Source organism: Chiloscyllium plagiosum, chromosome 3 (genome assembly GCF_004010195.1).
Source record: "Chiloscyllium plagiosum isolate BGI_BamShark_2017 chromosome 3, ASM401019v2, whole genome shotgun sequence".
NCBI classification, from domain to species: domain Eukaryota; kingdom Metazoa; phylum Chordata; class Chondrichthyes; order Orectolobiformes; family Hemiscylliidae; genus Chiloscyllium; species Chiloscyllium plagiosum.
In genome coordinates this window covers 37,619,579-37,641,681 of record NC_057712.1, presented here as the reverse complement: position 1 = coordinate 37,641,681, position 22,103 = coordinate 37,619,579, and the positions used below count along the sequence as shown (strand labels likewise).

The 22,103-nt window shown below is 39.6% G+C and overlaps 1 protein-coding gene across 3 annotated transcripts in view; it reads right to left on the bottom strand.

Moving 5' to 3' along the window:
• Positions 1 to 569: 569 nt before the first annotated feature.
• Positions 570 to 22,103, bottom strand: part of disc1 (DISC1 scaffold protein) — a 132,560-nt gene continuing 111,026 nt past the window's right edge. For 2 of the 3 annotated variants that reach the window (XM_043680138.1, XM_043680146.1), the window contains one exon: positions 14,384 to 17,422. In XM_043680138.1, the coding sequence (XP_043536073.1) occupies positions 17,307 to 17,422 (116 nt within the window). In that variant the 3' untranslated portion in view covers positions 14,384 to 17,306. Of the gene's footprint in view, positions 620 to 14,383; positions 17,423 to 22,103 lie in introns of those variants that run through there. The other variant, XM_043680132.1, reaches the window with a different exon arrangement.

Here is a 22,103-nt window from a genome sequence, read left to right as displayed (position 1 = left end):
TGAAAGCAAAGCCATTGGCCTGGTTCTGGCGAATGTTTGGAAGATGGAACCATTGAGGTCAGTCTGGATCAATACAATGGGTCAGGAAAACTTTTCAACAGAACTGGTTAGATTAAGACCATGTCTGAATACAGTCCTCTTGTAATAAATAGCCTTCCTGATTATGTGCTGTACCTTCAAGTTAATACTTTGTGACTTACACACCAGAACACCTAACTCCCTCTGCAACTTGGAATTCTGCAGTTATTCTCCGTTTAAGTTATAGAGATTGTGTCTTTTTTCTCGATTTGTACTTGTGTACTGAAATTAAAACAAACTGTTTTAAAACTAAGGATTGCTAGAAGATTGCATATTATGAAAGCCTGTAACCTCACATTCATCGTAGACACAGATTAAGCAGCTGCTGGTTCCAGCAGTAGGTAAAGTATAGTTTGCAGATTAATCGGAGCTGAAGAGTCATATACAAATGGAACTTTGATTGGTAACATGTAACTGATTGATCTGTGGACTAGTCACCAAGTATCAATGAGAAACGGTTTTTGCCTACCAGTGACTATGAGATTGGTTTTCGGGTAGGTGAAAAACTTGATTGGTTCTCAGGTAGGTGAACAGCTTGGGGCTGTAAAAAAGATACAGAGAAGTTAAATAAAAACCAAAAGAGCTGCAGGTACTGTAAATCAGAAACAAAAATGGAGATTGCTGGGAAGGCTCAGCAGGAATGGCAGCATCTGTGGAAAGAAATCAGAATTGACGTTTCTGGTCAAATGACCCTTCAGAATACAGAGATGTTATCAGTTCTCCACCAGCTCAGCAGCTGTGTCCATTCTTTATAGCAAACCCACATTAAGCTTAAGTAAATCAGTTTAGTTTTCCTCCAGCAGTTGCTGTAAGCCATGAATTTTAATTAATAAGTCAGAGATCTTTTACAGTTGCCAATCACCACCCTGTGCCTGTTACAAGCAAACAAAAGCATTTGGAGAAGAATGAGAAACAGTATTTTGATCAGCACAAGAACCATCTTAATAAATCCTATGAACAAAGACCACTAGAACATAGAACATTACAGCACAGTACAGGCCCTTTGGCCCCCGATGTTGCGCTGACCTGAGGAACCAATCTGAAGCTCATCTAACCTACATTATTCCATTCTTGTCCATATGCCTATCCAATGATCATTTAAATGCCCTTAAAGTTGGCGAGTCTACTACTGTTGCAGGTAGTGCGTTCCATGCCCCTATTACACTCTGAGTAAAGAAAATACCTTTGACATCTGTTCTGCATCTTTCACCCCTCAATTTAATGCAACGTCCGCTTGTGCTAGCCATCGTTATCTGAGGAAAAAGGCTCTCACTGTCCAACCTATTGAACCCTCTGATTCTCTTATGTCTCAATTAAGTCGCCTCTCAACCTTCTTCTGTCTAACAAAACAGCCTCAAGTCCCTCAGCCTTTCCTCTTCAGACCTTCCTCCACATAAGGCAACATCCTGGTAAATCTCCTCTGAACCCTTTCCAAAGTTTCCACATCTTTCCTATAATGTGGTGACCGGAACTGTACGTGATACTCCAAATGTGGCCACACCAGAGTTTTGTACTGCTGTAGCATGATCTCATGGTTCTGATACTCAATCCCTCTACCAATAAAAGTTAACACACCGTATGCCTTTGTAACAACCCTATCAACCTAGGTGGCAATTTTCAAGGATCTATGTACCTGGACACCAAGATCTCTCTCTCATCTACACTACCAAGAATCTTAACAATAGTCCAGTACTCTGCATTCCTGTTACTCCTTCCAACGTGAATCACCTCATTTTTCCACATTAAACTCCATTTGCCACCTCTCAGCCCAGCTCTGCAGCTTATCTATAACTCTGCGTAACCTACAACATCCTTTGTCACTATCCACAACTCCGCTGACTTTAGGGTCATCCGCAAATTTACTAAGCCACCCTTCTATGCCCTCATCCAGGTCATTTTATATAAATGACAAATAACAGTGGCCTAAAAACAAAATCCTTGTGGTACCCCAGTAGTAACTGAACTCCAGAGTGAATATTTCCATCAATTACCACCTTCCGTCTTCTTTCAGCTAGCCAATTTCTGATCCAAACTGCCAAATCACCCTCAATCCCATGCCTCCATATTTTGTACAATAGCCTACTGTGGGAAACCGTATCAAACGCCTTATTGAAATACTAGTTTCCCAGTTTTCCCTATTTCCATAAACACCTATGTTTTTACCTCTCTCTGCATCTGTTTGTGTGTGTGAGATGACTCCTGGAATAATGCAGGTTGATTTCCAGTAAGACATAAAGCCATAATCTGTTTTTACTCTATCTGCCAAAGAGAACAACTTCATATTTTCTGACACTACATTCCATCTGCCAGATTTTTGTCCATCACCTTTTCTATTTGTCCATCACTTTATCTTTCTGTAAATTCCTGATGGCTTCTTCACAGTGTACTTTTCTATCTATCTTGATGCTTTGTATTTATGTCTCCTCATCAAAGCCATTGATGTAAATTCTAAAAATTTGAGGTCCCAGCACAAACACACACAAACTTCATTCGTCACATGCTGCCAATCAAGGACCCATTTATGAATATTATGTGCTATTCAGCCAATCTTCTTTTCATGCTAAAATATTAACCTCATACCATAAGCTTTTACTTTTTGCAAAAATCTTTGCTTTATCAAATGTCTTCTAGAAATCCATTTACATCTGGATATTTTCAATCAATATGAGTTGCTATGTACCTCTAGATGGGTGGGGCTAGAACCTGGGCCTCCTGGTTCAGAAGTGGGGACACCACCAGTGTATAAGAGGAGTCCACCTACAACTACAGCATCCCCTTTTATTGTCAGCACATTTCTCCTTTAAAAACCTCCAATAAATTGATTAAACATTATTTTGCTTTGATGAAATTATACTTACTCTTCCCGATTACCTTGAGGTTTTTCCATGTGCACAGATATAATTTCTTTATTGATTCTAATGTAGATTCGTCGGGATGTACAGGAAACAGATCCTTCAGTCCAACTCGCCCATGACGACCAGATATCCCAACCCAATCTAGTCCTACCTGCCAGCACCCAGCCCTTATCCCTCCAAATCCTTCCTATTCATATATCCATCCAGATGCCTTTTAAATGTTACAATCATACTAGCCTCCACCACTTCGTCTGACAGCTCATTCCATACATGTACAACCCCTTAGTTCTCTTTTATAGGGGAGGCTGCAGAAGGATTTGGACAGATTAGGAGAGTAGGCAAAGAAATGGCAGATGGAGCACAATGTGGGAAAGTGTGACATCATACACTTTGTTAAGAAGAATAGAGGCATGGACTATTTTCTAAATGGGGAGAAAATTCAGAAGTCTGAAGTGCAAAGAGACTTGGGAGTTCTAGTCCAGGATTCTCTCAAGGAAAACTTGCAGGTTGAGTCAGTAGTTTGGAAGATAAATATATTAATATCTTCCCATGACAGACAACAAGCTAACTGGCCTATAATTTCTTGTTTATTACCCCTGTCCCTAAAGATATATACATTAATTTCCAGTCCAATGGAACCATTCCTAAATTTTGGAAATGTGTTCATATTTATTTACCACGCCATTATAAAACATTTTTTAAGATCAGAGGATGAAATCCATTCAGACCCAGAGATTTGTCAGTCTACAATTTGCTCAGTATCACATTCATCATGATTGTAATGTTGCTAAGCTTCTCTCTTCCTTTCACCTCCTTGTTTTCAGCTATCAATGGAATGTTTTGTAGCCTCTATACTGAAGATAGAAGAAAAATATTTGTTCATCATTTCCTTATTATCTACTATTAACTCAATTCTCACTCTCTAAAAGATCAACACTCTACTTATTCTTTTCCTTTTTTAAGCACCTGTAAAAGCCTCTATTATTCCCTTTTAGATTACTAGCCAGCTTCCTCTCGAACTCTTATTTCTTCCCCAGATTAACCTTTTTGTCATTCTCTGCCATTCTTTACCTTCTGCCATATATATTTGCACAATTACATGTCTTTTCCTTAAATTTGATGCTTTCCCTAATCACTTTAGCTAATTACCAGATGATGGGCATTCCTTCTAAAATTTTACTTAAGCATTAGGACTATACATATTACGAGTATTCTGAAATACAAGCTTAAATTTCTGCCATTGTGACTAATGATCTATTCCCTAGCCAAGTATACCAGTTCACTTCAGCTAGCTCAGCTTCCATGCCCACACAGTGACCCTTAATTAGAATTAGAATTTTAGACTCAAGCTTCTCCCTTTCAAACTGGATGTAAAAATTCACTTGAACTCGTACCTAGGAGTGCCTGAACTCGGAGGCCAATAATTAATCCAGTCACATCATGTAATGCTAAGTCTAACATAACCTGCTTTCCCATCAGGTCCAAAATGTGCTGCTCCAAGAAATGATCTCAAAAGCATTCTATTAACTCCTCATGCACACCACTACTGGAAATCTAATTCTTCTAGTTCACATGTAGATTTAAGTCACCCATGATTATTACTGTGCCTTTATCACAAGCACTTAGATCCAGAACAAGGATGCTTTGCTGCAATTATACAGGACATTGTATTCCAGATGTGACCTCCTCAATGTGCCTTCTGGAATCCAGAGAGTTCTGGAATATTTTGAGTATTGCTTTCCCTATCTCTTTCTTTAAAAGTCATTTCCTTTAAAATCCTTAGAGATGCAGACTATCAGGTTTTGGAGACTTGTCTTACTTTAGGCCAATTAGTTTGTCAAATACTTTGTCTCTTGCTAGAGACTGTTATAAGATCTTTCCTCCTCTTAGCACCTTCCTTATCAGATACCTTTGGGATATTTATAGCATCCTCCACCATAAGGACTGATGCAAAATATTGATTTAAATTATTTATCATTTCCCCATACCTGACTTAATTCCCCAGTTGCATTCTCCAAGAGTTCTACATTTACTTTAGCTAATCTCTTTCAATATAACACAAAAAAACACTTGCTGTTTACTTTCACATTGCTTTCATAATCAATTTTCTCCATTTCTATAGGTTTTCTTAGTCATACCCTGTGAGTTCCTAAAGAATTCCTAATCTTCTGGCCCATCACTAGTTTTGCTACTTGCATGCCATAGTTTTTGAGTGGATATTTGTCTTGATTTTCTTTGTCAACCATATTGGGTTTATCCCTTTCATCAAGTCTTTCTTTTTGGTGGGAATAAAGTTTGAATAAAGTTTTGCCAAGTGTTCCGGAATATCTGCTCAAATATCTGACACTGTTCATCCATTGAACTAGTTTGCTGCTTTAAAAAAAATTCTTCATACCTCTAATTTCCCTTATTTCAGTTGAACACACTGATTTGAAACTGGTGTTGCTTGTCCTCAAATTCTACAGTGTTGTGATGCTGCCCCCTACAGGTTCCTTTGTTATGAAAACTCCTCTTAATCTTACCTCAATACACATTATTAAAACTGAAATAGCCGCATAGGTTCTGCTTTAAGAAACAATTCCTGATGTACTCTCCACAAATTTGTCTTCCATGTTACCCTTGCCAATCTGATTTGTCCAGTCAAAGTGCAAATTGAAATCCTCTACGATCATTGTAGCACTTTTCCTACATATCTTCATTATTTCCTGATTTATACTTTGTAATACAGTGAGTCAACTCTTTGGAGGGGGCTATAGAGGACTCCCACCCATTACTTCTTCCCTTACTATTCCTTATTTCCAAACAATGAGTTTCCATATGAGTAAGAATTTCTTCTCTGAGGATTGAGTGTCATTAGAACTCCTTTCCACAGAGAGCTGGGGGGGGGGGGGGGGGGGAGGGAGGCGGAGGGTAGAGTCTTTATACATAAGCTAGGATAGATAAATTCTTGATCAGTAGGGGAATCAAGAATTACACGTAAAGTCCAGGACTGTGGAGGTGAGGATTGTTGGACCAGCCATGATCCTATTGAACAGCAGAGCAGCTTGAGGAGCCAAACAGTTTATTATGGTCTTACACCATGATCTATTACACCTATATTACTACTCTCCACTGCACTTACGCCTGTCTTTATTAAAAAGGCTTTCCCACTTCCTTTTCTTGTTTCGCTAGAACATCAAATGCCCTTAAATATAGAGTTTCCAGTCCAGGTCACCCTGCTATCAAGACATATTAATTTATTTCTATTTGTCAACTCATCTATCCTGTCACAAATGCTGTGCATGTTCAGACAAAGAGCTTTAAACTTTGACTGTTTTACCATCTTTCTTTTGGTTTTCGGTTCTTAAGCATTCTACTGCTTATATTTACGCCTTCCTGTCACGTTTTGATTGTTTGGAGAAAGTGAGGACTGCCAATGCTGGAGATCAGTGTCAAGAGTGTGTGCTGGAAAAGCACAGCAGGTCAGGCAGCATCCGAGGAACAGGAGAATCTACGTTTCAGGTATAAGTCCTTCATCAGGAATTAGGCTTGTGGACTGGGCGGGGGGGAGCTGAGAAGGTGGGGGAGAAGATGATAGGTCAGAGCAGAGGGTGGAGTGGCTAGATGGGAATGATGGACAGGTCAAGAGGGCAGTGCTGGATTGGAGGCTTGGGACTAGGAAAAGGTGGGGGAGGGGAAATGAGGAAACTGGTGAAATCCACATTAATATTGTGTGGTTGCAGGGTCCCAAGATGGAAGAGGAGGTGTCCTTCCTCCAGGCATCAGGTGGTTAGGGTTTGGCAATGGAGGCGGCCCAGGACCTCTATGTCCTGGTGGAGTGGGAGGGGGAGTTGACGTGTTCTTGATTATTGTTTGCTATTGTTTGCCTCTTCAGTACCATGCACCCCCACTCTAGTTTCTTCAGTATTTTTACATGGTTCCTTCAATCAAACATTGGGTACAGCACTATAAATCAAGCCCTGCTATTTCTGAAATCATCAAAAAAGTTTAAGATTTTATAAGAATATTCAAGAGTATGCAATTTATGTGTCTTTTTAGACCCCAGGTTTCTGTCCTTAACAAGAATAACTTTCTCAGAAATAAATAAGTTTTAGCCACCGCTAAACAATTATGAGTCTCAGACATATGAGCCCACTAGTTAAAATTCTAATACCCTTATAAAATGTCCACACACACATTCACAGAGGCAGACATAGATAAAAATATTGGTGTTATGGGTGGAGGCAAGAACTGAAAAGACAATTTAATGATTCCCTGTCCCATTTCTCCAACTACACATTAACCTTTTTAACTAGGCGAAAGTGAGTACTGCAGATGCTGGAGATTAGAGTCAAGATTAAAGTGGTGCTGGAAAGGCACAGCAGGTCAGGCAGCATCAGAGGAGCAGGAAAATCGACACTTCAGACAAAAAACTCTTCATCAGCCCTTCCTGAAGGGCTTTTGCCGAAAAGTCAATTTTCCTGCTCCTCAGATGCTGCCTGACTTGCTGTACTTCTCCAGCACCACTCTAATCTTGACATTAATCTTTTTACTCCTATTTGGTTGGTACTCAAAAAAAAAGAGTGGACAGTGTAATCTCAACATTCATATATTTAAAATCCTTCTTTTTGATTTTCTTCCAAGTTCCTGATACTCAAGAACCTGCAAACCCTCAATCCTCTCCAGGCAAGATGTGGCATTGTTTAATGAGGCACAATGTTAGAAATGATGTGGACTTGTGCTGCTCTGTGTTTGTAGAAAATGAACTACCTCCCAGCAAGAAATCCAAATATCTATTTATTCTCCTCCGAGTCACAAATATTTTGTGTAAATGGTTTCTCCCGCTCTTGGCCTTAAATCTCTCATACTTAATCTTGTATCAAATATGTCTTTCTCTAGACTCATTATAATCATTGTCTGCGTCTATCTGCTCTGCCCCATCCATTTATAGTATTAAACACTTCAATCAAACTGCATCTTAATATTCTCTGTTCTAACTAAAATGTTTCAGCATTTCGAGCCTTTATTCATATTTATGTGTCATGTCACGAAGAATCTGAATAAATCTGCTGTATTCCTTCCCAACAGCCTTCATGCAATGTGTGGATCAAAATGCATCCAATACTCGTAATTGCAATTGTCTTCAGGTTTAATATAGATTCAGCATTTCCTCTTATACAGTTTATACATTTTGCTATAGATCCCATAATTCAATCAGCTTTTTGTTTGTCTAAGCTACTTGGGTGCAACATTTAATGCTTGTGAACCTGAAGCTCCAAATCCCCTCTGTTCTTCCACAATATTTAAAATATATTTTTTTCTTTTGTGTTAACAAAATGTATCACCTCATTTTACCAACATTGAATTCTGTTTGTTACCATTATGCGCATTATATCATTTTATTGAAATCCTCTTGCAGCCTCCTATCATCTGAAAATCTGGACAAAGTGCACTCTAACCAGGATCAAAATGATCTTTGAATCTGTTCATTTTTTTCTTGAACTATGATTTTACTATTTATGTTTACAGAATCCTTTACTATTTGTTTCTATTCTCAACCAGTCTCCCTTTTATAGTTCATAACTTTTCTAATTTATTTTTATCACCCATTCAGTATTGAGCCTGATTAAAACCAGTATATGAACGACACATACAATTGCAATTGAATAATATCAAACAAATATGCAGTTGGCTTCATCCCTGTTACACAGTAGATGTCCCTGCAGGAATTGGCACCCAAAGACGTTGAATAATGTTATTTGCAATTTTTTCTATAAGGTCAATTAAGTCTGTTTAAATCATTTGAGGACAGGTACACAGGACACAGAATTGACAAGTAAAAGATCAAAGTGATGTATCAGACAAACCTAGATAGCTGTTAAGTCTTTAAGCACTTAGAATGGGTTGGAGTGGAAGGCTGCGAGGATGAGAGGTTGGAGTGGGTGACATGGGTGGACAATTTGAGGTGGTCTATGTCACAGCGGCAGTTCGAAATGAAGCGATCAAGGGCGGGTAACAGACCTATCTGCATTTCGAAGAAACCGTTCCCTCTGCGACTCTCTTGTCAGGTCCACACCCCCTACCAACCCACCCTCCCTTCCCGGCACCTTCCCTGCCACTGCAAGAACTGCAAAACCTGCGCCCATATCTCCGTCCAAGGCCCCAAAACATCCTTCCACATCCGACAGAAATTTACCTGTACTTCCACATACGTCACGTACTTTATCCATTGCACTTGATGTGGTCTCCTCTACATTAGGGAGAGAGGACACCATCTTGTGGATCATTTCAGAGAACATCTCTGGGACACCCACACTAACCAACCCCACTGCCCTGTGGCTGAACACTAACTCCCCCTCCCCCTCTGCCAAGGACATGCAAGTCCTAGGCCTTCTCCATTGTCAAACTCTAAACACCCAATGCCTGGAGGAAGGTGGTCTCATTTTCTGCCTTGGGACCCTCCAACCACACTGGATCAATGTGGATTTCACCAGTTTCCACATTTTCCCTCTCCCCACCTTATCCCAGTTCCAACGTTCCAACTTGGCACCGCCCTCTTGACCGGACCTACCTGTCCATTTTCCTTCCCATCTATCTGCTCCACCCTCCTCTCTGACCTATCTCACTTTCATCCGCACCTTCATCTGTCACATTCCCAGCTACCTTCTCCCCAAGCCCCACTCCCCTCCCATTTATCTCTCAGCACCCTTAAACCACAAGCCTCAATCCTGATGAAAGGCTTATGCCAGAAATGTCGATTCTCCTCCTCCTCGGATGCTGCCTGACTGGCTGTGCTTTCCCAGCACCACACTCTTGGACTCTGATCTCCAACATCTACAGTCCTCACTTTTTCCTATTCATGTACTTATCCAAATATCTTTTAAATGTTGTACCAGCATCCACCAGTTCCTCGGGCAGTTTGTTCCACACTCTGAAATAAAAAGTTGCCCCTCGTGTTGTTTTTAAATCTTTCTCCTCTCACTTAGAAGTGTGCCCTCTAGTTTTGAAATTCCCCACCCTAGGGAAAATATCCTTGCTATTCACCTTATCTATGCCCAACATGATTTTATAAATGTCTATAAGGGCACCCTTCAACCTCCAGTGAAAAAGGTCCCAGCCTACATTTATAACTCAAACCCTTCATTCCTGGAAACATCCTGGTAAATCCTTTCCGAACCCTCTCCAGCTTAAAATATCTTTCCCAAAAAAGGACGACCAGATCTGGACACAGTACTCCAGAAGAGGCCTCACTCACCTCCCCAACGTCTGTACAACCTCAACATGACTTCCCAACTCCTTTACTCAAAGCAATGAATATAAGCATGCTAAACATCTCCTTAACTATCCTGTCTACATATAATGTAAATTTCAAAGAATTATATACCTGAACCCCTAGTTCTCTCTGCCCTGCAACATGACCCACAGCCCTACCATTAATTGCATATGTCCTGCCCTTGTTTGTTTTACCAAAATGCAATGCGCCTCATTTATCCAAATTAAACTCCATTTACTATTCCTTAGCCCATTGACCTAATTTATCAAGATGCCTTTGTAAACTTAGATAATCTTTTTCACTGGCCACTATACCATCAATTTTGGTATCATCCTCAAACTTGCAAACCAAGCCTCCTAAATTCTCATTCAAATCTTTTCTATAAATGACAAACAAAAGTGGATCTAGTACCGATCCCTGTGGAACACAGCTAGTCTCAGGTCTCCACAAGCTGTCCTTACAACTGTTGATAAACATGATCTGATTGGGGCAGCCATTATCCCATATGACAGCTTCCATGCATCCTAGGTTGGTATCAAGCTTGCACACTGATTAAATGCCTAAGGCTCCATTTATAAGGTTGCCAATAAAGCCCATCTTAAATTACATGACTTTGGGATTCCTACAGCTCCAAAACTAGTCAGGGTGGGCTTGTTATAGACAGTAGTAGAGAACCTATTATTGGATCTCTTCACCTGCATCTTAAGATAGCAAGTTCCTTTCAAACATCTTTCTTGACAATTTTTATTCTTGTAATTCTGCCCTCACGATGAAGATTTGACAGTGTGTCTCTTTTTACAGCAATCTTCTATTCCACTTCATAGCCCAACTAATTAAACAGTTAATGTTGGACAAACCTTAGATGCCAGGATTCCACCCACAACCTGAGATGTCAAGCTACATAAAAACATAAACATGGACAAAAGTGAAACTGCAATTTTGAGGAAGGGAGAACAGGAAAAGTTATTAGGGTATTACCATTGATAAGAAGAGCATTCAAACAGAATTTTGGGGACATTACATTTACATTATAAAAGAGCAAAATCATTCCAAATGTTAAAAAACGTTTGCTTAAAGGAAAAGTTCAAAGTAATTTTCTTCCTTGGTGAGAAAGAATATCTTAATCTATGCAGAAATTAAATGAGTGAACAATCTAATTGTATTTTCAAAGCAAGAACTGAAAAATATTAATTTCCTTCAACAATACCTTCCAAACCCTGCAACCTCTATCACATGAAAGTCAGCAGGTGCCGGTTCTTTCCAATTTTTTTTGTTATTTCCTCTTTAAAAAATTATTCTGCTTACCTAATTTTTTTCCCTGTGGTTCTTGCTACATCTCACAACAAACAGATTCTTACACACAATGCAAAACAGCCAAATCCAGAAGACAAAAACTACATTCAAAACTTTGATGACACAAAGCAATACAAGATTTCTATAATCAACCAGGAATATACAGTGTATATTTTAAGATACATGTCTGACAACAAACTACACTGAGCAACTCTTTATATAATTCTAACAGTTTATTATATGCTTTAACTGATATAAAACATATGTGTGACAAATAACTTCTGCAGTCCAGGAATGAATTCCATGTTACACAATTAGTTGCATAGTAAGAGTCGCAAATATGCATTATAACATACAAAGTTAACTACTTTTCCAATAACATTAAGAATCTGTCAATCCTAAATATAAAAGACATATGTTATGTGTTTGTTCTTGAGCTGCCTATCATACTAGAAAATACATTTTGAATAGATTATAAATACTTACGACAGTGTTTGTTTTTTGACATTTATTAGTAGTTACTGCACCATTAAAATTTTAATAAATACATTATTATAAGCTCTCAAAAACAAATTATTCATTCATTTGATTTTACTGACAAGGCATGAATTATCAAAACAGACTTATGGCATTTATGGCAAACATGGAATCTTAATGGTTTTATAATTTTCACGCATTTACAGGGTGTAGACAGCATTTATATTTGTCCCTAATCTCCCAGAACAGGTGAGTGAAGACTTTTTAGTACTGGCAAGTCTTTAATGGTATCAGTGTCTAAACTTAACTTGACCACCCACCTTTTGAGATAGTCACTTTCTTCTGCCACTATGTAGCAGTTAGTCCTAGGAGTGGTGCAGACTGAGCTGTCTCAACTAGCTCCTTCACACTGACGGCAATACCTCACTCCAATTGTCAATAAACAACAGTGCTGCTTTTCTGGCTCTATATATAGAAAAATATGGAATTGTTTAAGTGTGCTCTATGGTTCAGTAGATAGCACTTATGCCTGAGTCAGAGGTAATAGGTTCAAGGCTGTCTTGAACACAAAATTTAGGCTGGCATTCAGTGCACTGGAGCATTGCACTATTGGTGATGCCACCTCACCGATGAGATAATAAACTGAGATTTCTCTCAGATGGACCTAAAGGATTTCATGGTACCATTTGAAGAAAAGTAGAGGTGTTATCCCTACTGTCCAGTCCAACACTTTGTTCCTCAACCAATCTCTCTAAAACAAATTGTATGTTCATTATTTAATTGCTGTTTATGTGAGCTTGCTGTGAATAAATTGGCTACTGCATTTCCTATATTATGTCAGTGACTACATTTCACCAACAGTGTTGCACTTTGGGACATTAAAAATGCTCTAGTCTTTCTTTTATTAGTTGTTGTTCTATCAGATGTTCTTGCAGAAAAAATGCTACACTTCCATGGCAAAACTGCTAAGCAGCAGTAAACTTATCAGGAATGGCTCTGATGCTTCAAATCTCACCTATCCAGCAAATAAGGTGCAGCAAGTGAGTGATGGATTTAAAAGAACAGAGAGTATCCCCAGTGCATGACAAATCCATCAATGGGAAAACATTCCAATGCCTGCTGTTTTCCCACTTTGTCATTCCGTACCTAACTCTTCTCCTGCGAATGGCTCTAGCATTGCTTCACTTGATATCTGCAACCACTGATCAGATTCCTTTCAATTCTTTGAAATTACTTCCATAAAAGTTTCCTGTGCCTTGTCTCTTCTGTATATCTCCCACTGACTAACACATTTGATCCTTTCTTAGTCTCATTATCAAGTTATGTGTAAAAGTTGGAATTGATGAGTGTGATCAGAGAATGTGAATTCATCTGTAATGGTATATATACAACTATGTAAATATAGAACATTATGGATGCTTGGAGTGGAATCATCTGGTAACTCTAAAATTGTTGGAAACATAACTGGAAGCTCTCAAGACTTTCGCATGTAGGTAGGATGACTGGCAATGAGAGATTCACACTGCAACTAATTATTTAGTTATTCATAGACAAGATATGAGCAAATCTTGCAGGAGGGATAGGCAGGGAGTTTGCACTTCTGGGCTGAAGACTTAAGTGTCACAATTAAAAAGCACACAGATAGGCATTCATCTACTGCAATTAGGTGCATCATTCTCATTATCTGAAAGTTTGAGAATAACAATTGCTGTCAACACCTGTCCATGCACCATCTGGATCCCCGAAGCTGCTAGCATCTCATATCAGAGAGCAGTTTCTCTCTCAAGCCACCCGAGAACATGGATGTTCTGTTTTCCAGGAATGTCAGCAGGAGACCTTCCTGCCTCACCAATGCGGAGTGGGTCGAGGTTACAGCAGAGGTTAGTGGCTTTGGTATCCTTGCCAGAAGCTGGCACAAGTGCAAAGAAAAATTAATGACGTCCTGTGCTTCCAAGGGTAAGGCACTATGTAGTCATATGAAGTGGCACTCATAAGGGTATCAAGCAATGTGAATGTGTAGGGCAGAGAGGGATGCCAGATAGAAATTTCAATTGCAAGTCTCATCATTTGTTGGAAGATTAGATTAGATTAGATTCCGTACAGTGTGGAAACAGGCCCTTTGGCTCAACACGTCCACACCAACCCTCCAAACAGCAACCCACCCATTTTCCTACATTTACCCATGACTAATCCACCTAGCACTATGGACAATTCATTTGACCTGCACATCTTTGGACTGTGGGAGGAAACCGGAGCACCCGGAGGAAACCCATGCAGACACTGGGAGAATGTGCAAACTCCACACAGGCAGTTGCCCGAGTCGGGAATCGAATCCGGGTCCCTGGCGCTGAGAGGCAGCAGTGCTAACCACTGAACCACCGAGCTGCCCCACGATGGCTCAGTGGTTAGCACTGCTGCCTCACAGATGTGGACTGATGCATTGGAAAGAGAGGATGATCAAGTGAGGGAGGTTGGAATGTAATGAGCATGGGTCAAGGAAACTGTCTACGGAAAGGTGGAAGTCTGGCTTTTCTACCCTTGCCTAGACAAGGTGTTCAGACCAAGTGCCCAAGTAATGCTTCTGGCTTGCAAGGAATGAATGCCTGTCTGGGTTTCCTTTAAATCTGGTTCTAAGAATTTTGATCCCATAAGGTGATGGCAGTAATGTGATTTCTTACCAATACAGCCACAAAATTTGTTCTGCTTCTTGTACATGCACAAAATAAGCCTGCAACTGTGTAATTTCATGAAAATAGACAATATACAATAGACAATAAACAAATGAGATGTAAGTTTGCACTGCCATTGCCGAACAAAACATTTTGTCCTTTGTTATAGCTTGTAACCCCAAGAACAGTTTACTCTATTAATTTTTTGTTTTAACATTGAACTTTCAACATTAGGGGCTGGTATCATTCCACGTTGATATGGAAAATATACATCTTTTGACACCAGCCAATATTGAGTGCTGCCTGTCAGTGTTAGAAATCCATGCTCCTTTAAGGCTAAACCTGGTACCTAGGAGGCAATGCTGGCTAATTTAGAGAGACATGGGTGGTGTGGTGGTGGTTATTAAATAAAAGAGAGTTAGGTTCTTATGCACCCTTGAGGCATTTACAGAAAGATGAGTACCATGATGCTTGGGTGTATTATTTCCCCTTCCAACTCGGTTTTAATTTAGCCCCTCCCTCTTTCACTATCCTTCCCTTTTGTTATTGTTGACTAACCCTGGTGAACATTGTTTGTAGCTTGTTTTTTTAAAACTTGTGACATGGGGGATTTGGTGGTGGTTCTTAAAAAGCAGAACTGGGTTTTTCCTAGTGGTGAGATTGGCTTCTGGACATGTGAAAGGGTGCAGAAGAGAAAGGTGGAAACTAGTGTTTATGTAAATTACAAATTTATGATAATACACTTGTTAACCTCTGCCAGCCTTCTGCTGTCTGTCAATCACTGCTTGGACTATTTGAAGAAGTGCTACTCAGCTTTTGCTTCAATTAGAAATTATGAAATGGCTTTAAATCCAGACCAAAAGCAAAATACTTTATAAAATATGGAGAGAATGTAGTCTTTCTTTTCTGTATACAGTGCCCTTGTGCATCACAACTGAACTTTTATTTCAAGGCAAGTTATGTTTACGAATGCTATCAGAATATTCTTCAGGCTGTTTTAAAAGACTAATTAGTTTGTCCTTGATGTATGCAGGCATTACATTATGGGCCCAGCAGTGGGCTCAATTTTAACAGTATTCAATCCTGAAGCTCTTAGTAGACATATTATGAATACAGCACGATGTATTCTTAAATGGCACCAACTGGATTATCTGCCTCCTTATGCTGTAAACCAGGGAGCTACATTTTGCGATCTTGCAAAAAGAAATTTTTTATTTATGTTTTGTCTGTATGTAACGCGGCACTACTTTACCTTGGGTTTACAAAAAGAAAATTGATTACCTTTTAAAAATGTTTACCTTTTAAAAATGTTTACCTTTTAGAAGAGCAGATATATTTTAAATGTTTCCATTTGTTTGCATGTGAAAAAAACTGGATTCTTCTATCTTTGTTTCTTGTATTAGACAATCGTAAGGAATGTGGGGTGAGCTGGCTAGATGGATACAAAACTGGCTGGGTCATAGAAGAGAATGTTTTGGTGGAAGGGTACTTTTTGAAAGGAGATTGGTAATTGGCGGTGTTCCGCAAGGGGTGGTCTGATGATTAGATTTGTGGATAACACTTAAAATAGGTGGATTGCATATAGTGAGGATGATTGTCAAAGATACAGTGGGATACAGATTGAGTGCAAATTTGGGCAAAGAAACAGCAGATGGAGTTTAATCTGGACAAATGTGAGGTGATGCATTTTGAAGACCAAACTCAGGTGTGAATTTTACAATAATGGTAGACCCCTTAGGAAAATTGACATCCGGAGGGATCTGGGCATACAGGTTCACAGGCAACACAGGTTGACAAGGTGGTCAAAAAAGTGGCTGGTCTATCAAATATAAAAGTTGGCAAGTTTTGTACAGCTGTAATATAATTTTAGTTCAGACACATTTAGAATACTGTGTATAGTTCGTGCTGCCACACTACCAGAAGGACTTGATGCTTTGGAGTAGGTGCAAGAAGGTTTATTAGGATGTTGCCTGGACGGTTTAGGTCATGCAGAAAAGTTGGATAAAGTCAGATTGTTTTCACTGGAAAAACAGAGATTGAGGGGTGACCTGACAGAGGTCTATAAAATTATGACAGGCATAGGTAGGGTGGATAGTGAGAGGCCTTTTCACATGGTGGTAAGGTCAACTACAAGGGGGCACAGGTTCAAGGTGAGAGGGGGGTAAATTTGGGAGAAGTGTGGGGAAAACCTTTCACATAGAGGTGGTGGGTGCCTGGAAAATACTGCCAGTGGAGGTGGTGGAATCAAGCACGTTAGCAATGTTGAAGGCATATCTTAATAGGCGCTCGAATGGTAGGTGGACAGAGGGATAGAAACCATTTATAGGCAATAAGTAGCAGGTCTAAATAAGGCTGGGAAACGGCATAGGCTAGGTGGGCCAAATGGCCTGTTCCTGCGCTGTATTGTATTTCATTGTATAAATATCTCCTTTGCTTTAAGGTGATATTAAAAAAGTCATTGATACAAGGCAGCAAATGTTAAACTATTAAATTTAAATACTGGCCTTTGAACTTTTGAAAACTAAATTAAGTGCATTATTAGTAACCAAGTTATATATTTTGTAATTAATGAACTTGACTTCAGGATTTGCCAAGACATGATACAGTTAACAAGACTATTGTCAAATGGAATGTCATAAGGCAACATCAGACACATTTGCCTTCAAATAATTACTTTCTTAGTCACCAGCTGTTGATTATAAAATCTCCTAACTCCTTTTCGTCTTCATCGGGCAAAAGCTGTTTCAACATTGCCTGAAGTGTTTCTTTTACCATCTGGACTTCTCTCTGTAGATGCTGTGGGCAGTTATTAAGGATGAAAGACGAAGACGATTAGCAGCTACTTTCCACTGAAATTATTCACTGAATGGAAATGGCTCCGTAAGTATCAGCTAGACACAGCTAAAATAAATGCGTTTTCAAAATAATTCTAAATATTTGATGATCAAATAATGATTACCTATGTAAAATACTTTTAATTTTACTATTGGTTCATTCTATATTTACTAATTTGGTTAACAGACTAGAATTTCTCACCAATGAGTCAAACTTACTTCTGTCAGCAACATCTTTTAAACATCTCTGCTGTTCAATAGTTAACGGACAGCAACACAAAAAAGTATACGGTAAAAGAAATCTGTAGGTTGGTGACTAAAGGCAGTGTGCATTACTGAGTAGAGAAATTATAATGTCCAAGGAAGTGTAATAAAAATTAAGAATTTGCTGTTTTATACTTTAATATAAAAGAAACATCAAAGGAGCTTTGTGGAAGCACAAGGAAACAATGGACAGAGAGCAAACAAAGACGTTCTAAGAAGTGGGGACCAGTCACTTCTTCAAAGAGGACGACTCCAAAAGGTGGAAAGTTTGAAAGACTTAAGAAGGTAATTCCACGATATGGGACTTAGGTGGCTGAAAGTAGGGCCTACAATGATAAGGTGAAGTGAAACCGGAATCAGGGAAATTGAGACACTTTTGTGGGTAAGGGAAGGTGGTGTAAAAATAGGACTGGCCACGAAATTGAGAATTCTAAACATGGAATGTTTCAGAACCAGGAGCCAGTTGGCAAGGATTGAAGTGATGTGCAAGCAGAATCTGATGTGGGATAGGATATGAATGGCAGAGTGTTGGATAATCTGAAGTTAAGGCCATAAAATATATAAGCAGCGTAGGCTATTTGGCCCTTCAAGCCTGCTCTGCTATTCAATATGGTCATGGCTAACATTCTGCAATTTCACCTTTCTGCATTTTCCTTATATCTCTTCACTGCAGCAGTATTAAAGCAAAACTTTTTAACCTCAGTCTTGAATATACTAAAAGACTGAGCTTTCACAGCTCTCTATGGTCTTTAGTTCCAAATATTCACAACTGAATTATGAAATTTCCCCTCTTCAGTCCTAAATGATCAAACCCTTATCCTGAGCCTGCAATCCCAGGTTCTAGATTTCCCAAAAAAGAAAAGATGTTTTCAGCATCTACACTGTCACGCCCTTTAAAATTTTTCTTTTTTTTTGTTAAATAATCTCTCAGGACGAGTTTAATCTTCTCAATGCCTCTTTACTGTACAATCCCTTCATCCCAGGAACCAGTCTGGTGAATCATAACTGCACTCTCTCGAGGGCTAGAATATCATTCTATGGGCAACAAAATCAAAAATACACAGTTCAGATATGGTCGTACCAGTGCTACATATAATTGAAGCAAGACCTCTTTACTCTTCATTCCTTATGTGACAAAAGCTAATATACCTGTTACCTTCCTAACTGCTTACTGTACATGCATGTTAACTTCCTGTGCTTTAATGAGGTTGGAGGATGTGCATCTAAATAGTTGGGTCTGAAGATGTCAAAGACATCAATGACATCTTTAGCAGATGAGTTGTCGGCAAGGATGAAGGCAAATTATATTACAGAAGTGAGATTAAGTAATCTTTGAGTAATCTAACCAAAACTTTGTACAACTATAGCAATCCTCCTCATTCCTGTTCCTTTTCAAAAAAGGCCAATATGCCATTCAATTTCCTGACTGTTTGCTGCATTTTCATGTTAAGTTTCGCTGTTCCTTGTAAAAGAATACTAAAATCGCTTTGAACATCAACAATCAAAAATTTAAGAAAATATTCTTCTCATTCTTACTACAGAAGTGAAAAACCTCTCATTTCTCCATAGTCTACTCCATCTGCCATCTTGCTGTCCACTCAATCTCTGCAATGTAAGGTGTGTGATTTATGCACATTAATATGATTTACTTTAGAGTTTAGATTTTGAATGAGTGGAAATTAGCCATTTCAAAAGTGAGGACTTCCAAGTAAACCTGTTGGACTATAACCTGGTATTGTGACTTTTAAACTTTGTCCACCCCAGTCCAACACCAGCACCTCCAAGTCATGGTATCCAAAAGCAGCTGACTTGGGGCACTCCCAGAGTGATGGAAGGAATTTCTACTGTAAAAAAAATTACCGGAAAGACCAAACATTGAAAAGCATTTGATTGCTTTTATTTAGAAGAATTGTTTTAGCTTAGCTTAGTTTAGGTTTCCCAGAGATTGGAAAGCTTTTAGGCAGCCTATAAATGAAAGGAGTTAGTTCAGAAGTTAGGAAATAGTTACCTCTAAGGGTTTTATTTGAAAAATTCAAGATCAGAAATGTTTGGTCAGTTCCTGAAGGGATTACTTGAAGCTAAGAAATTTTAAGCTCAGTTGTGTGAATAATCAAGAAAGAGGCCATCAAGCTCTAATGACTAGGAATTGAAAAAAAAAGTTATGTCAAAGCTATAGATGTGATAGAAAAGGTGGCCAAGGATGGATTGAGATGGGATCTTGAGTATGATAAGACGTGTTAGCTCCTTTGCACAGTAATTAGGAAACATTTGTGCAGCTTCACATCAGACGGTCTATGATGAAGAAGAGGCAGTGGAGCAAAATCGCATGGTCAACAATGTTGAATGCAGCACACATGGGTAGCAGCCGAATGTCTCAAAGATTTTGAATAATCCAAAATACATGAAATCTTTGTACTCACTGAAGCGGAAGAGTAAGGTCATGGGAAGAATTTGAGTGCTGTTTTACTGTGGAGAAAGGTAGTTGTGATTGTTCTTAGGTTTCAAAATAACTCTAGAATAATGAACTGATTTGACTGTGGAGAGGAACTGCAACACTGCAAAAACCTGGCTTATGCACTTTGAGCAATGGATAACAGTAACATTTCTGATGTTGGTAAAAACAATGACTGCAGATGCTGGAAACCAGATTCTGGATTAGTGGTGCTGGAAGAGCACAGCAATTCAGGCAGCATTCGAGGACAGGCAAAATCGACGTTTCGGGCAAAAGCCCTTCATTTCTGATGTTCTCTAGTTTGCAGATGACAGGCCTTCAGCTGGTGAAATGAAGCCTGCAAACTAAACCACACTTTAAATGGTACTGGTGTTGTTATCCATTACAAAATCTGGTTTCGACACTTTGAGCAATTTGCAATTTTGGAGTTTTACAGACAAGGAGTTATTTACTTGGACAAAAAGGAAAACAAGATCAGAATGAGAGGAAAGCCAAAGGAGGGATGTTGAAAAGTAAGTAAAAGTAACATTTGTTAAAGTTACTTAAAAATCAATTATATTAGTGTTTTAAGTAGTTCTGACAGGTAACAATATTTTATTTGCTATCTGCTTTTGAAATAGAGTCATAGAGATGTATAGCATGGAAACAACTTAACCATGCCGACCAGATATCCCAACCCAATCTAGTCCCATCTGCCAGCACCCGGCCCAGATTCCTCAAAACCCTTCCTATTCATATGTCCATCCAGATGCCTTTTAAATGTTGTAATTGTACCAGCCTCTACCAGTTCCTCTGGCAGCTCATTCCATACACATACCACACTCTGCATGAAAGAGTTGCCCCTTAGGTCTCCTTTATATCTTTCCCCTCTCACCCTAAACCTATGCCCTCTAGTTCTAGTCTCTTCCCCAACCCCAAGGGAAGAGACTTTGTCTATTTATCCGATCCATGCCCCCTCAGAGTCATAGAGATGTACAGCATGAAAACAGACCCTTCGGTCCAACCTGTCCATGCCGACCAGATATCCCAACCCAATCTAGTCCCATCTGCCAGCACCTGGCCCATATTCCTCAAAACACTTCCTATTTATACACCCATCCAGAAGCCTTTTCAATGTTGCAATTGTACCAGCCTCCACCAGTTCCTCTGGCAGCTCATTCCATACCCGTACCACCCTCTGTGTGAAAACGTTGCCCCTTAGGTCTCCTTTAGATCTTTCCCCTCTCACCCTAAACCTATACCCTCTAGTTCTGGACTCACCGGCTGCAGGGAAAAGACTTTGCCTATTTACCCTATCCATGCCCCTCAATTTTGTAAACCTCTATAAGGTCACCCCTCAGCCTCCGATGCTCCAGGGAAAACAGCCCCAAGCCTGGAGCTCAAATCCTCCAACCCTGGCAACATCCTTGTAAATCTTTTCTGAACCCTTTCAAGTTTCACAACATCCCGAAGTCGTGGTCCACATTGGCACCAATGACATAGGTAGGAGGAGCGCTGAGGATGTTAGACAGGCTTTCAGGGAGCTAGGTTGGAAGCTCAAAGTTAGAACAAATAGAGTTGTTGTCTCTGGTTTGTTACCCGTGCCACGTGATAGAGAGTCGAGGAATAGGGAGAGAGAACAGTTAAGTGCGTGGCTACAGGGATGGTGCAGGAGGGAGGGATTCTGGTATTTGGATAACTGGGGTTCTTTCTGGGGAAGGTGGGACCCCTATAAACAGGATGGTCTGCACCTGAACCAGAGGGGCACCAGTATCCTTGGTGGGAGGTTTGCGAGTGCTCTTGGGGGGGGTTTAAACTAACTCTGCAGGGGCATGGGAACCCAGACTGTAGCTTTAGGGTGCAGAACCTGGAGTGTCGGGAGGTTAGGAACATGGCATCAATCTCAAAGGAGGGTGCCTGTAAACAGGAAAGTGGATTGAAGTGTGTATA